General features: G+C 48.3%; 1 protein-coding gene across 1 annotated transcript; it reads right to left on the minus strand.

The window, feature by feature from the left end:
* Window positions 1–3,504: 3,504 nt before the first annotated feature.
* LOC119251055 (leukocyte elastase inhibitor-like) lies at window positions 3,505–9,709 on the minus strand. Its single transcript, XM_037518560.2, has 5 exons — window positions 9,542–9,709; window positions 7,113–7,170; window positions 5,690–5,832; window positions 5,426–5,593; window positions 3,505–3,931 (listed from the first exon to the last, which is right to left on the minus strand). Exons 1-5 carry the CDS (start codon window positions 9,707–9,709, stop codon window positions 3,533–3,535), a joined length of 936 nt encoding a protein of 311 aa, XP_037374457.1. The 3' UTR covers window positions 3,505–3,532.
* Window positions 9,710–17,097: the final 7,388 nt, after the last annotated feature.

Here is a 17,097-nt window from a genome sequence, read left to right on the forward strand (position 1 = left end):
GGTGGCTTCAGCAGACCCAGCGTGCAGAAGGAGACAGGTTGAGTGGTTCCCTGTTGTGTCAGCTGCACAGCGCTGAAGGAGAAACGGATGTCATGGTGAGGGCAGCACAATGCAATTGATGCTAAAAAAGCAAGAACCTGGTCTTTTTAGTGACAATAATCCTACAGCTTCAGTTACGTGGGGTGGGAGGACAAGGAGGAAGGTTGGGTCAAAATGGGAAATGTGATTACGACATTAGGGCTTCAGGGGGAGGTGAGTCTGCTGACCAGGTTTTTTTTATCAGCTTGACAATCAGGTGTTGTAATCAAAACCACCCCCCAGGGCCTCCCTGGTGTCACAAGGGCTTAAGCATCAGCACTATGAAGCAATCTGTAACCACTGCAGCACAAGTTCAATCCCTAGCCAGGAGCTACCCAATGGCAGAGCGGACCTCTCCTGTCTCGCTGCTGTTCCCCTCAGCAGTGTGTTTCAGTAGATCTGCCTGTTCTGTTCCCCACTCTGTCTCTGGTCTCTATCTGCACCTCTGGCCTGTACCCCAGCTCTTGTATACATAAATAAAATAAGTCTTAAAAAATAACAAAACTATCCCTCAGACTCTCACCCATGGTTCCAATCGTATCAACAAGGTGTTGCACTGATCAGTCTCTGGGATGCAAAGTCACACCTCAGTCAACGGCCCCCGGCATCGCTGTCATACCTCTGATGTGTACCCATTGTCCCAGGCCATCAAGGGGGCTGCTCTTGTTTAATTGGAGAGGAGCCTTGTAGGGTCTGGTATTTTACATTCTGCTCTTCATATAACTGATGAACCAGGCTGTTCTGGCCTTGTATTGGAGGATGGACCACATGCAACCAGAATGGCAGCCAAGCAGGCCAGTCAAATAGCAGACCCACTAATCCTCCGACCCGGCAGTGCCAAGAAACCTAAAGGCTCATTGCCCACTGAGTAGATGACACCCCTATGTTTGGTGCTTTCATCACATGCAGTGAACCACGGAAGTCGGGGCAATGGCTATGTACCCCAAATTCCATCCCTCCTAGCACTGGGTATTTCCATGAGTTCCCCCTCTGGCAGGGGGGCCAGTGTAATCACCCTCATTCCCCTGGCGATTATCCCGGCTACTGGTTGCTCAGGACACCCAGGACATGCTGATACCACATTACCCAAATCAGTGTGCTTTAAGGGTGACCAGGCAATGTGGGGATCCGCCATCCCACCTCGGGGCGGCAGAGGGCGCGCTATGTGCACTGACCTGCTGTGGCTCCTGGGGGCTCACAGCCAGGGCTCCCCACTGACTAGGGAAACAGCTTCCAGATGCCGGGAGAGGACAGGAGCCAAGGACAACAGGGACCAGCTCAGACTCTTGCAGGTGAAACCCTTGTCCCCACCAGGACTTATCCGTGACCCCCACCCCTCTCTGTCCACACCTCAGATAAAAGAGCCAAGTCCCAGTGCAAAGGGCTGACCAGCCAGGCCTCCATGGGCCCAGACCTGGCGAGGGCTCCTTCCTGTTCCAGCCACACGGTGGCGCTGGCGGGCAGGGGATGACTGTGGGGATCTTCCCCTCCCTGTCTCAGGGGCCACCCCAGGAGTAGTGGGGAGTGTTAGGAAGATGTCCACTCTGGCAGGTAACGCGTGATTTCCAGATGCTGGGGGACAGGGTGCTCATCTGAGGGAACAGGCCTGATTCTTAGTTGTACCATCGACCCAGCAGAGACTGGGTCTGTGAGCACCAAACCCACATTCGTGGGGATGTGGGGAGGGCATCATCCCCTGGCATGGATTCACCTCTTATCCCCCAGGGATTTTTCCCCACGCAGAGGCTCCACTGGGAGCCCTGAACTGGGCCAGTGGCTACTGCTCTAGGGGTCATCTCGGGTCTCTGCCCTCCGAGAATCTGGAATAAAATCCCTGGGAAGAGGTGGTCTCCCCAAGGGGTGTCTCTGCCTGACCCATAGCCTCCACAGACACATACACCCCCAACTCAGAGGCTGGCCCAGCTGGGAGTGCCCAGAGCTGCCATCGCTTCACTCCTAGATTTGCCTTCTCACAGGAGCTGGTCCTGACCCCCGACCCATGGGAGGCCCTTCCTCAGGGCGGTTTGTACAGGGAGATGCTGTACTAGGTGGACAATGAGTGCCCAAGCCCCAAATCCCTACAAAAGCTCTCACTCTTTCAGGTTCTTAGGTCGCTCCTGACCCCTGCCATCTCCTGCAACGCTGTTCTCCCTGACCCTCGCCCGCCCCCTTCACAGTGAAGCTGGGGCTGCCCTGGCCTAGAGTGAGGGGCTTCTTTGAAAGGAAAGGCTGGAGCCAAGTCTGTGTCTCGTGTGTTACAGGGATAGGCCCGGGGTCCCTGTGGACGCAGGAACAGGGATTAGGGATTCTGGCAATTGTGTTCTTGATCTTATTGGAATTGGGTCTAAAATAGGTTCTGAGCGGGGCTCTTATTGGCGCAATACACTGTGACAGTTAGAATGTGGACATTTCAGTGACTTAGGGGCCTGGAGATCTTCCTCTGTGGTACCCCTGCTGGTGAGGCAGACAGATCAGTCCTTTGCAAGTGAATTCATCCAATTTACTTCCTATGGAATGTGCTTTTTGGGTCAGACTGAGAACTCTTCACCCAGTGCTGGGTCCTGACTTTTCCCTTTGGGTTACTCTAAGAGTTTAGGGTTCTACATCTCCCATGTAAACCCGTGATCCACTTGCAGTTTCCCTTTGTTTAAGAGGCGAGGGGGGTCAGTCTTAGTCCCCAGGGTGGCGCTGGGGTGGAGCTGCAGGAGCTGGCAGGGCCCTCACTGGGGAGATGCAGCTGTACCCCAAATAACAGAATGAAGTGAGGACAGCTGGAATATACATGGGATCATGGGGGACTCTCTCACTGGTGTGGACTGCAGACACGAAGTTCTGTCTATTAACTAATCACAGTATCTTCATGTTTCCCTGCACAGATGACAGTTCGTCAAGAATCTACTCATCTAGGGTATTTGTTAGAACTTGATGATTTCAGAAATAACCACTGGAGTTTTTCAATAGAAAAGGAGTAAAATCAATACCCCGCCAAGGTAAATGGATGTGAAGACCCAACAGGGTTGCACTTACATGGGAAATTAAACATTTGGTTTTAGAGAGTAGTTTTATTAGTGAAGTTATATCTGTGCTATCAGTCAGACATAAACTCTTAAGAATGACCTTGTATTTCTTTTTTTTTTTTAATAAAGAGGCACGTATTTTATTTATTTATTTATTTGTTTGTTTGTTTATACATGCACTGGGTACAGTCAGAAGCACGGGAGGGAGAGAATTCACCAGAGCCAGAGCGGGGAGCAGAGCAGGCAGAAGGACCGAAGTACACTGCTGAGGGGAGCAGTGGGCGGCAGGAGAGGTCTGCGCCATGTGGGACCCTCCTCCGGTGGCAGGGGAGCAGCCGGGGATCGAACCTGCACAGCAGAGGCCGCAGGGAGCTTCACAACCCAGCGCTCAACCGCTGCGCCACCAGGGAGGCCCAGACCTTGTATTTCTACAGCCTCTAAGGGGAATGCAATCTGCCCAAGAACAGGATGCTGCCAGAGGAGTTGTGACGAATCACGAAGGTGAATGGATGGTCGGCACTGAAATGTTCATCTACATCGGACGGCATTACTGTGACAGCTGTGGCAGCTGCTGCCTCTATGCCCACCTCACTCACCTCCACAAAGGACTTATGGATAACTCTTGATACGAAAATACCTCTGGTTTCTGTCATGCCAGACAGATCAGCCTTGCTCCTGCTAAAGAGATCTCCCACACCCATGCGAGCCAGGTGGGACCTGAGATCATAGGTCTTCTCCAGCCTGAATTTGGGCAAATGCACGTGGCCATCCATATGACTATGCATATTCTCAGGCTTGGTCCACTCACACTGTTTTTCCAGAGTCAACTTCAGGATCTGGAATTAGAATGTGCAAAGAGAAAATAATTTTATATAGGTAAGTGCTAAGGTTATTTGAATGAACACACCCGAATGTCAGTTGCTCCTTTGTTTCCTTCCTCTCTTGGGCCAGTTCTTTCCAGCAATTGGGACGATGAGAGAGTGTATGTTCCAAGGCATCCAGGGCCCCAGTACAGGGCAGTTGCACATCAGCTAAAACAAACAACCACCATCCATCTCTCCATCTACCCACTTGTCCATGCATCCACCCACAACCATCCATATACCACCCACCCAGAGTACAGCCTCATCCTACCCATCTATCTACCCACTCTTCCAGGACGCAGTAATACTCCACCCTATATACTGAATCACTGTGATGGGGCCTGCGGGTTATTATTACTGTGAAGACTATATTACATGTTAACTAAATGGTTGAGTGGTGTAAGGGAAAATTTTCTTCTATCTATTCTATTGTGATTATTCCAAACCCACTAATCACTGTGGTATTCTGTGAACCACACAGAGGTGAAATAATCTCTAATAGATTTAGCTCCTAGGGAAAAATAGTAAATATCCTACTTCCTCATCTGAAATGGGGGTAATAACAGTGACCTTTATTCTAACATTGTCATTAGAATTAAATGGGTTGACACAGTAAGGACTATGTAAGTGTCCACTGTTATCACTGCTGTTTTATTACATGATGGGACTAGAACAGAACCATCATTACCCTTCTTCTATGCTCTTGGTCATCCCTTTCATGAGACTCCTTAAAATCAGAGAACAGATGAAGTCGGAAATCAACTGAAAGAAGCACATGCTGATTTTTGACATCCTCTATATATGTAAATAGGTACTACATTAGATGCCTTCCAGAGAGCAAATTTGGAGAGTAGGAATTGGCGATATAACACAAAAGGTTAGAGACACTGAGATAAAAACATAATCTCCAGGTTTTGCCTAGTTCCAGGCCTGGCAAGAGATTCCATAGCCTTCAAGTCCTTATAGTAGAACTTTATACAAAGTTCACACTAGGAAATAGGCTTAACCCTCAAGCTCACTTGTCTCATGAGTCTTCTTCTATGATAGAGTTACTGGGAATTGAATTCACAATCTGTGTGCCTTGTAAGGAGATCGGAGAGTGTCATAAAAGGAACTAAGAGCATAAGATGAAGGTTTATGCAATATGATAGGGGTTTCAATTTTGAACAAATTCATTTTAATGAAGCAAGCCTCAGTCTCTAAAGTTTAATTACAAGAGTTTGCATGAGCTGCCCGTGACCAGCATTACGTCTGGTATAGGTCTCCACATGGACCCCACAAGTGTTCACTGAGAGTTTCTGAAATTTGAAGTGAAGGACTCCCAGGTAGTAAATGTGATGGACTGGATTACAACAGAATGGGGAAGTGAAGTGATTCAATAAGCACATAACAAGCACTGACCACTCAGCACACACGGGAAGACACATACAGGAAAGGAGAGAGAAGGACGAAATGCAGGAGCATCACCTTCTCCAGCCCTGTGGACTGGTCCTCTATGTCATCGGGCAGCAGGATGACCATGCTGAGCTCCCCGCCCTTGTACGGCAGTTCCAGCACGTGGCACTGGAGCTCCTGGATGTAGCTGAATGGCAGTTTCTTCTTCTGGTACATCATTTTCACCATATTTGCTCTTCGCTGAAAGGATGGAGGTAAAAACACTGTTATCTGCATTCATGTAGAGCAAAGAGGACATTTGCTCTTGTAGAGCAAAGAGACAGTGCATGGGCTCACCTTATTCAACCAGAAACGAGGGACCCTGGCTTCCTCTTTACTAAATTCATCCTGCCAGGGGCCTTTGAAGTAGATGGCATTCACCAGCTCAAGCACAGTCATGCGATCCTCCACACCTGCTGCCAACAGTTCTGGAATCTTCCCTAAAATGATAAAGTGAGTTGTTTTTTGTTAATCCACTTCTCAGCACTCCAAATCTAAACTGACATTAGATCAGCACAGAAATGTATTTCAGTGCACCTTTTCCATTTCATTACGCTTGAACATGGTGTCGAGTGAAATCCCCGCAGTGTGTCTGACTGCACCAACTCACCAGGCTGAAGAATGACACACCCACCCCACTAGAGCCTGTACTTCAATACGAGTCTAATGTGCAGAAGAGCAGAAAATAGGAAAATGCCCCTTTTCTGGAGTGTGATCACAAGGAGCCTTGTTTGTAAATGGCCATTCTTTTCAGGATAACACTATATATAGTCTTGCATGACAGGGTTTTTGAGTCACTAGTAAGTCAGTCCTTCTGCCAATCCGCTAGTGGCATCAACCCTCAAAATATGCAAAGGCAGGATGGTTCCTCCACTGAATTGCAGGCTCCACTAAGCAAATGCTCACACACTCCCAGTGTCCATAAATGCCTCATCTCATACCTGACCTAGGGAGAGACAGATACCCAGCTGGACAGCACATCCCACCCATCACACCCCGAGCCAGAATGCAGGAAAAGGTTCATGACCACTGGTCATGAGTGGATAAGCTCTGAGTCAAAATCTGAGGGGTTTGTTTCATGCTAGTGGTGTATTAAATAATTTGGACTGGCTGGATTTCCTCTGTCACTACCCCAATTTTTATTCCTTTGATTCTACAGTCATTTTTGCTTTAAATTTAAAATGCACTTTGAGGAACATAGGGGAAATATTTAGCTGCTTTGGTTAAATCATGTCTGCTATTCCACATGATGGATCTAATTTTTTTTATTTATTTATTTTGTTCATGTTGCATGAGCTGGGGTGCAGGCCAGAGGTTCAGCACCCCAGGTTCATCAGGTTTCTGGATGAAAGGATTCACCAGAGACAAAGTGGGGAGCAGAACAGGCAGAATGACTGAACTATACTGCCGAGGGGAGCAGTGGGGAGACAGGAGAGGTCTGCTGTGCCATGTGGGTAATTCCCTGGCCAAGGATCGAAATAGTGCTGCAGTGATGGGGATAGCGTCATAGTTCTGAGGCTGAACTCCTTGTGTCACTAGGGATGCCTGGAATTTCTATGTCTGATAGCTGTACCCCACTGGAAATGGGGGATACATGCCAGGGTGAAGGAGGACAGAGGAGGTAGGGAGAGGTTGTATAGAGGGGATCCCATGCAGGTGGGCGGGTGGAGACACAGAGGCAGAACCCTTTGTGAGGACCACTCTCTGTCCACCCTCTTACCTTCCGTTTGCTCTTGGACCCACTGGTTAATCACACTCCTGGCACCTTCAGAGTCGCCCTGGAAATCCACACTGGCCAGCTCAGCGCCATACAGTTCCTGAGTTGAAGCTAAGAACTCCAGTTAAAAAAAAGAAGACAATAAATGTTATGAGTGACTCAGTATCTACAGAAGTCATTTTCTAAGATCTTTAAACAATAGAAATTGGGGGCAAGACAGAGTGGGCAGCAGAACAGGCAGACTGACTGAAATACACTGCAGAGGGGACCAGCGGGGAGACAGGAGAGGTCTGCTGGGCTGTGTGGGTCGCCTCCCTGGCCGGGATCAATTTTGTGCTGCAGAGACTTTGGACAGCCTCTCAGCGCTGTGCTTAACCCCTTGGGCCACCAGGGAGGCCCTGTTTATAAAAATTTGAACTGCCTTGATTTTGCTGGGAAAGCACAGTGTCTAGTGAGCAGTAGGACTGAAGCAGAAAGTACTTACAGGGAGGAAAATACCGGTTTTCTCTCCAAATAACCTATTAGACACTTTCAGCACATAGGGGGCGTCAGGCTTGGTGACAGCGGCGACCGGACCCTGAAATCTGGAATGAGCCTTCTCTACTGCGTCAGATTGAAGAGTCTAAAATGAAGAAAACATGTTCTATAAACATTTGCTTTGAAATTATAAAGTGATTCCCAGGTGTTGGCTTCCATGAGGGTAATGTGTCGTCATTACTAAGCACTGAGGACTCCAGTCTATTACCTTGTGAGTTTTCTTTGGAGAACACACGATGGAGAATCCAAACCTTACAGCTTTGTGAGACCTAATCATCCCACCTTAGAGCCAGCTTTTATGTCAGTTTTTTGGGTTATCATTCTAGTTCTGCAAATATGAGTGGCTAGTAAACTAAATATTTCTACAAGTCTTTTCCCCAAGAAAATCATAAATGGTGTGTAAACATGAATCCTCAAATCTAATTGTATATCATCATAAAATTTTATCCAATATTATTTGACTGAAATTTCTGAGAAATAATCCTGAAAACTAAGAATCATCACCCCTGCAGGAACACAGATATGACAGATTGAGGAATTTTTTTTCTAATTACACTGCGAGCAAAAGTAACTCACTTATTTAAAATACTTCTTTAAACATAACATTTAACAAAAGTTTAATTCCCCACAGATCAGTTGCAAATCAAGAATGCTTATGGCTTTTGAGGCCTGAGCTGTTTCTGACTTTGAAGAAACCAAAGAGCAAACCCACACAGTGCACAAGGCCAGGTTATCACAGACACGGAATGTCTGCCTCACGCTGTGATCCACCTGTTTTAATAGAAACAAAGCGGAAGGCTCTTAAGACTATTCTCGCTGAGGTCACAGAGTCCAGAAAGGCACAGAATAGAGTCTGACGTGACCTTTTAAGAAGCAAATCCAAATTAGTACCAGTTAGCACTAGTGGATTCTTGATAACTTTAAAAGGCTTTCCATCTGTGGTTCTGCAGATGCGGGTCTCATTCACTTAGAGATGTTTCCATTTAGTGGGGTCATAGAGGCTTTGCAGCTGGAAAGGCCCATAAACATGACCCCAGGGCTGGCTGGCTGGGCTCAGGTGAGTGTCAGGTGTGACTGGGGTGGCAGAAAGCCCTTCACTGCGGCCACTCCTTCCCTCACTGTCAGGGAGAGCCAGGGTCCCTCTCTCGGAAAGGAGGCACACCTGACACAGGTGCCCCCCACTTCTATAAGGGGAGCAGAAGGTGGGCATCACACCCTTTTCTGGCTGACAGAGTGACCTGCAGTAAGTCACCCAAGGCTCGGCCCTGACTGCAGTCACATGCCTTTGGCTACCTGTTCTCCCTAGGGCCTCCTGCCACAGTGTCCGGGACTTCAGAACCTACAGCCACACCCAGCACTGGGCACAGACAGGGCCTCCGGATACAGGTCCCCTGTTTCCTTGTCCCCCTAAGCAGGCCAGTCCAACAACTTCCACTGGAATGCATTTCCGGGGTGTCCATCTGCTCAGAAGTAATGTCCGTGACAGGTGTTCTCTATTCGGCAGGCCAGCAGGCTTCATGCAAAGCTGAACAGCAAAATGCTGATTCCCGGAGGACAACTGAGACCACAGAGCCAGGTCTGGCAGCCAGAACAGCAGAGGTCTGCCCTGCCTCAGGGGTCCTAGCCAGCTGCTCCCCCATCCTCAGCCAGTCACACCACAGTGCCTGGCACCTAGTAGGTGCTCATTAAACAGGAGACTCAAAGGGAAAGCCTGCAGCAAATGGACTATGCCTGGGGCTTTTCCTGAAAGTGTCCCCCACAGTGGGGATCTGAGCCCAGAAACAGATAATTACATGCGCAGGGAGAGCCCCAAGGCCGGCTCTCCCCATCCTCGGCACAGACACTGACAGGGGAGGAAGGAGTCTCTCTCTCTCATTTTGTCTGTTTCTGCTGACCTTGGACAGCTGGGCCGCAGTGTTGCCTCTGGTCCCCAGGACGACCATGGCCAGCGCCGAGGCGATGCTCAGGGGGGAGAAGAAGAGGGTCCCACAGGGGCTGTCTTCTCTCAAGGTGCGGAGCAGGGCCTGGAGGAAGGCAGAGTTGGCGGCGCTCAGCTGCTTCATGGTGAGGCTGCAACACAGACCCGAGCCTGCATCTTCCTGTGCAAAGGCCTTTAGAAACTGCATTTCTACAGCCACATCCTCAGCCACAAAAACCCATCCTGAGCCCCCACCCCGCCCCGGACCTGTCACTTCCTCTTTTCTTTTTTCCAGGAGGGTCAGAACACTTTCCCAAGTGTACAAATGTGGCACCATCGATGGCCTGAGAAGCGATGGTCCCAGTTTTTTATGGGTCTGACCCTGCTGCTGGAGACCAGCTGCAGCTAGAAGTCACGTCAGGGATCACAGAAAGGAGAGGACGGGATAGGTGATATTTTTCGGAGGGCTGAGGGGAAGTGGAGCGAGGTAGGAGTGAGGTAGACACAGACACCTTCTTTCCTGCAAGTATCTCCTGCTGAGGGTCTCAGCGGGTCTTTATTTATACCTTAAGGTGAGCAGAACAGAGACAATCATTACATATTTTCTCATGAACATACAAAGACCCTCTTGATCTCATACTACAGAAGGACACTTCTTTAATCTGATTAAGAAAATCAACAGGGACAATTATGCTCCTTGGTAGGACTCTTTTTCTAACATAATCAATTTTCTAAGCCGGTACCATGTTCAGTAACAATCAATCATCCTGTCAAGCCTTCCTGATTTCGGAGTGGACATGAACGTCCATTGTTATGCTATTTACTAAAATCAGCCCATTCCCTAGCACTCAGTTAATCTAGCCTGTTTATCAATTACTTCAAAGTGATCTAAAGTAACTCATCAATACTGTTCAGTTCTACAGAAATCGAACTTTTAACTAGAAATACCTAACCTCCACACAGCCTGCGAACTGTTGGCCTTTCGCATACACCACGAGATGTACTGTTGCCACAAACACGTACCCCCCAGGTTAGGCTATGGTTTCCAAGCACAGCTGGTTCAGGGCAGCTTGTTCTCCATAGTTCTCAGGGCCAGGGCATTTCTATCCTAACTGTATCTTTAACAATTTTTACTTCTTTTGTGATAGTTCATGCTATGAGCCAATTGTCACCTGGGTCTCAATTAGGATTTCACAGGCCAATTTATAACTAACTTACCTTTGCACTAACCAAGAACAAAGAGGAGACAGGCATTGCCATGGAGACTCCCTAGTTCAGATCTTCTTGGGAAGTGCAAGAACTCCCCTCTTCTGGGAAGTACAACTTCCCTCTTCTGGGGAGCACAGGAACTCCCCTTTACTCAGGAGTCTCCCCCAATGCACGGACCTTGTCAAGAGACAGCATGGGTAGCGCAATCTGCCGCACACTACAGCAGCTGACTCAGGAGGACGAGTCTCTGAGTGTAAGGAAGTTTCTACTCTATAACCACAGCCACCTCCTATGCATTAAAGCAAATTTCAGCAAAGCAGGTACAGTCAAGTGCACCTTTGAGGCACCGGCCCTAGTGTTGGGAGAGGGTAAGCACCCAAGGCCAGCAGCTGCTGTAGGAGTTTGAGAACCCATCTGGCAGGGCAGCTGCAAGGGCTAATGTCACTAGATCTTCTCTGTCCCTCCTGCGGAAGGCAGACCACTTAGGATGGTTAAGCACCCGGTCACCCCAGTGTCCCTGCTCTGAACCCCAGTTTCCCCAATTTTTGATCAGGATGATGCAAGGTATGCTGGCTGCTTGGCGTCCAAGTAATGCAATGAATCCTTTCTGTGACTGATGCATAAGCACTAGATCTCACCGGCCTCCTCCCTCTTTCTCTACCACAGAGAGAAGTGGCTTCAGGCCCTGGCTACCTGGAAATTTACAAACAGCTGTGGAAGGAGTTCAGAGAGAAAGGAAAAGCAATCTGATCTCAGGGCCTCCAGCAGCCAGGTGCTGATCCCCCGCCCCAGCCAACCATCCTGGCACAGCAGCTTGGCCTGGAAGCTGTTCCAAGGACCCGAGGACCCCCAGAGTGACATGGTCAGAGGGTCCTGACTCCACCCCACCAGGGAATGCTGGGCTGGGGCTGGTGCTGATCTCAGCCCCTGAGCCCCTGATCCCCCTGCTGGCCTTTCTTCTCACCTGACTCCCTGCAGCACACCTGCTTCTTGTCCTACCAAGTTCTTGGCTGGATGGATACTGCAGAGTGTGAGGTCTGTGCTGAAGGTCCAGTGGGTGCCACCCTTATAATTGCAGAAGGGGAGTGTCCTGTACACTGGGCACCCCTTCCCTGGTCGATTTCTATCTGTCTGCAATGCCTGGGTTAGGTCTAAAATAGGTTCTAAGCGGGGCTCTTATTGGCACAATACACCGTGACAGTTAGAATGTGGACGTTTCAGCGCCTTAGGGGCTTGGAGATCTTCCTCTGTGGTGCCCTTGCTGGAGGGGCAGACAGATCAGTCCTTTGCATGTGAATTCTTCCAATTTACTTCCTATGGAATGTGCTTTTTGGGTCAGACCTGAGAACTCTTCACCAAGTGCTGGTCCTGACCATGTTCCCTTGGGTTACTCTAAGAGTTTAGGGTTCTGCATCTCCCATGTAAACCCACGATCCACTTGCAGTTCCCCTTTGTGTGAGAGGCGAGGGGGTCAGTGCCATTTTGTTCATTGCTAATTGCTCATGCACAGAGCAGCTTCAAATTCCTGAACAGGGCACTGCTGCTGGGTGTCTTTCTAATTCTATTACTTGATGTTTCCCTGAATCTGTGAGCCGCTTAGACAGAGCCAACCCATCTCTCTGTTGAGCTGCATGGAAAGGATGTCCTGGATGAGCACCCGCTGTTCTCTGGGGAACTGCAGAGCAGCATGGAAGGAGCTCTCTTGTTCTTGTTTGAGGGGTGATTTCTGTGAACAGAGATGGATATTCGCCACGGTTTCCTGTGGCTTCTCACTGACACACATCACAGACCACTGACTGTGATGCACCCACTTAGCACCCACTTAGAAGGCCTGACAGTCCCTTTGGAAAATCTTAGGGTTTCCTCTCAGTAGGTCATGTGTAATAAGCTCGTGACTGATAAGAAACGATAGTTATGAACTTAGCAACACTCAGAAGTCGGACGAAGATCCTGAGAAGGCTTTCCTCACACCAGCCAGCCCTCCAGCTGGGCCTCCAATGGTCCAGAGTTAGTGGGTACCGTAAGTGAAAGGGCTAGGTCCTACAAAGCTGCGCCTGGAAGTAGGGGGTTTCAGATGCAAACAGGGTGCCCAGGACACCCACCTTTCTGCTCAGATTACTACAAATTCACAGCCTCCTTTACATTTGATAGAATAATTTGCTAGAATGCAATTCCACTCCTAGGTATTTACCCAAAGGACACAGAAACATCAATTCCAAAGAGCACCTGCACACCTATGTTTATAGCAGCACTGTTTACAATAGCTAAGCTTTGGAAACAACCCAAATGCCCAAAAATAGATGACTGGATCAAGAAGATGTGGTACATATACACCATGGAATATTACTCAGCATTCAAAAAAGATAAACACATGCAATTTGCAGCAACATGGATGGCGCTGGAAGGGATCATGCTCAGCGAAATAAGCCAAAATGAAAAAGAAAAATACCGGATGGTCTCACTCATAGCAGGAATCTAGAAAACTTAAATAAGGGACCAGGAAAATGAATATAAGAAAGTGAAAATCAAAATCAACAAAAAACTATGAACCAGAGACACTTTTTGGGGGTGGGGGGCGGGAGGGGAAGGATTGGGGTCAGAATGGGGCGTTTGCAATTGTATGGGGGAATATAAAAATAAAATTTATTATTTAAAAAAAAAAAAAGAAAAAAAAGAATAATTTGCTAGAATGACTCAGGACTGAGAAAAGTCCTTTACTTGAAGTTACTGGTTCTTCATAAAGGAAATAACTGCATAGAACAAGGTGTGTGTGGGGGGCCACAGAGTTTCCAGTGTTCTCTGGCCACCCCTAGCACCCCCATACACTCACCACCCTGGAAGCTGTGGGAACCCCACCACTGAGGGCTTTGACATAGGTGTGATCAATGATTCATCCTGAAAAGCCTTCTTCACAAAGCCAGTGTGGCTATAATTTCACCATGTAACATGTTCTATTTATTTATTTAATTTTTTAAAAAGATTTATTTATACAAGCACTGGGGTACAGGTAAGAGGTGCGGGGGAGGGGGTGGTAAGAGAATCCACCAGAGACAGAGCAAGGAGCAGAACAGGCAGAAGGATCGAAATGCACTGCTGAGGGGAGCAGTGGGTGAGACAGGAGAGGTCTGCTGCATCATGTGGGAATCTCCCTGGCTGGCCTGGAATCGAACTGGTGACGCAGAGGCTGTGGACATCTTCACAGCACTGCGTTCAACCCGCTGTGCCACTGGGGAGGCCCTGTCCTTTTTTTTTTTAAAAAAAAAAAGATTTATTTTTTTTTGCATACAAGAGCTAGGGTAGAGGCCAGAGTGGGGGTGAGAGGACCCACCAGAGACAAGAGTGGGGAACAGAACAGACAGATTGACTGAAAAACACTGCTGATGGGAGCAGCGGGCGAGTCAGCGAGGTCTGCTGCACCATGTGGGTAGCTCCTTGGACAACCAAGGTTGGAACTCGTGCTGCAGAGGCTGCAGACAGCAGACAGCTTCATGGTGTTGTATTTAACCTTCCCTGCGCCACAGGGGAGGCCCATATTTAACCTGTTCTTATTTGACAAACATGTATCAATTTTGTGAAGGAATATGGTTCTTCTGTTTCTTCCCAGCTGATTTTTTAAAGAATTGTGAGTTGCCTCTTGCAGAGGGAACAATCAGACTCTCCAAGCTCCTTATGGTTGAGAATCATTTCAAAGGCCCTGGTGAAACTCAGGAATTACCTTTAGGTGCCAAGAGCAAATTTGACTAATTTGACTTGTAGATATAAACATAACAGGGTTGAGAAGTTAAGCCTTACATTAGGATATATTTGTAAATGGCAGTTTAGTTTTTAATATTTTTTATTGTTTTTTATTACTTAATTCGTCACCATACATACCCACAATTTTTGTCCCTAGAAAGACACTTAAGATCTACTGTTTTTCTTTCTATAACTATTTTTTTTGAGGAGACAATGGTTTATAACACTAGATGATTCATGTGGTAAATTATGTTCACGATAAGCTGGTTAAGGGAAACAGGTTCCCACATACTTAGATGTATACAATGACACCCCACCCACCCCTGACACCCACAGTCCTTCACCTTAGACCACCGGTGCCCAACCTGGCTTGTTCTCGCCCCCAGTACCCTCTCCAGTGTCCTTAGTTCTTTAGTCATATTTCCTTTTCTTTTTTTTTAAAGATTCATTTATTTATGCATACGAGAACTAGGGTACAGACCAGAGGTGGGGGCAGCGTGAGAGGCTTCACCAGAGACAGAGTGGGGAGCAGAACAGGCAGACTGACTGAAATACACTACTGAGGGGAGCAGCGGGGAGACAGGAAAGTTCTGTTGTGCTGTGTGGGTAGCTCCCTGCCCTGGAATTGAACTCAGGGCATAGAGGAGATAGTGCTGAGACTTGACCCCTAGGCCACCAGGGAGGTCCTTTTAACGTTTTAAAAGGACAGGTTTATTAGGAAAAGGAGAAAGGAGTAAAGACACAGGTGGGTGTGCAAAGGGAAAAGTTTTATGCAGAGTAACCCCTGCATAGTTACGGGGGGGTGGGAAAGCTCCTCAGCTCAGTTCTGCCTCCTATGCAGGGGAGGTGAGGCCCTGTCCTGAGCTTCCTCACCTCGCCGGGGTGCTAAGCATGCTCTTCAAGCTGCCTGTACATCATGTGGTCTAATGTCACAGGTTACTGCTTGGTGTGATGCTCTGTGCACCCACATCTAAAGCACCACTTCCTGACCGCCTGTTCTTGGGGGTTAGAGAGAGTTTTAAAATAAAAAAACCACCTGAGCTGTGACAGAGCAAGTTTGACTTCTCTCTGAGACGTTAAGACCCTGTCCTGGGAGTTGGGGGCAGGAGGGTCTCCTTTGTCTGCAGAGCCCCAGGGGGCATGTTTGATACTGAGTGTGCTTTGGTGGATGTGGACATCCCCCGGCCATGCTCCTCCTGCAGCGAGTATGAAGCTTTGCTGACTGCAAGATGCATGAAGACAGTTAAATATGACCAGTTCTCAAGGGCTATACATTTTTTAGAGAAAAGAGGGCCTCCATGATGATGCAAGGGGTTAAGTGTCAGCGCTATGATGCTATCCACAGCCACTGCAGCACGAGTTCCATCCCCGGCGGCCAGGGAGCTACCCACATGGTGCAGGAGACCTCTCCTGTCTTACCGCTGCTCCCCAAAGCAGTGTGTTTCAGTCAATCCACCTGTTCTGCTCCCCACTTTGTCTCTGATGAATGCTCTCATCCCCTGTACCTCTGACCTGCACCCAGCTCTTCTGTGCATAAATAAATACATCCTTCAAAAAAATAAAAAAAAAGACAAAACCAGCAAGCTGACCACAGACTGAGGCATCCAGCCGGGAGGGGGAGTGTGACTGTGGTGCGGGGTCACGGGTCATAAGGTGGTGAAGCATGGTGACCTGGGATAAGCAGCCTGAGGACCTTAGTAACAACCCTTTGCTCAGTTTTTGGTATGCAACTCAGTCCCTGATAGGATTCTCAGAGCATAGACCGCCATGAGGCAGGATGGACTTGTGAGAGGGGCCCCATGACTGCTGACCCTTTACTCACCCTTGGTATGAAACTATACGACTCGCCTCTCAGGATGTAACACGACCTATCTGACCATGTACAGCTGCCCATGCAAACCCACCCACAACCTTGTGGAAACTGAAGGTGTATAAAAGCCCTTGACTTCTACAGACTGAGTCAGCACCGGTGCATTCAACCTGCTTCTTGTTAGCCCTGGTGTCCACGTGTCCTTTGTGCCATGTCACATTAGCTGAGTTGATGTCTCACACTTGACATTTGCTTGCACTTGTTGACATGCGTTCAAGTACATGAAGCGTTTGGGAGCAAACCTGACCCATATTCAGTTTAGCTGCTGTGGCTCAGTGTCCAGAGAAGATGGCACCTCCCGGCCACAGGCCTCTAGGCCCTGCTGTTGCTACATCCCCACTGCCCTCTGACAAGTATTAACCATATGCGAATTCTCTAGAACTTTTATTTCAATTTTATTTTTGTAATTTTTATTTGTTTTTAAGTATTTTTAAGGCTTTAATTTATGCATACAAGAACTGGGGTACAGGCCAGAGGTGCGGGGGGTGAGAGGATTCACCAAGACAGAGTGGGGAACAGAACAGGAAGACTGACTGAAACACACTGCTGAGGGGGGCAGCGGGGGAGACAGGAGAGGTCTGCTGCACCATGTGGGTAGCTCCCTGACCTAAATCAATCTCAGTTCATGGAGGTGATAGCACCGAGACTAACCCCTAGGCCACCAGGGTGGCCCTATTTTAAAATATTTACTCCAGCCCATTCTGATCTAACCAGATAAA

This window comes from Talpa occidentalis, unplaced genomic scaffold, assembly GCF_014898055.3.
Source record: "Talpa occidentalis isolate TD23 unplaced genomic scaffold, MPIMG_talOcc4v2.1 talOcc4.2, whole genome shotgun sequence".
NCBI lineage: Eukaryota > Metazoa > Chordata > Mammalia > Eulipotyphla > Talpidae > Talpa > Talpa occidentalis.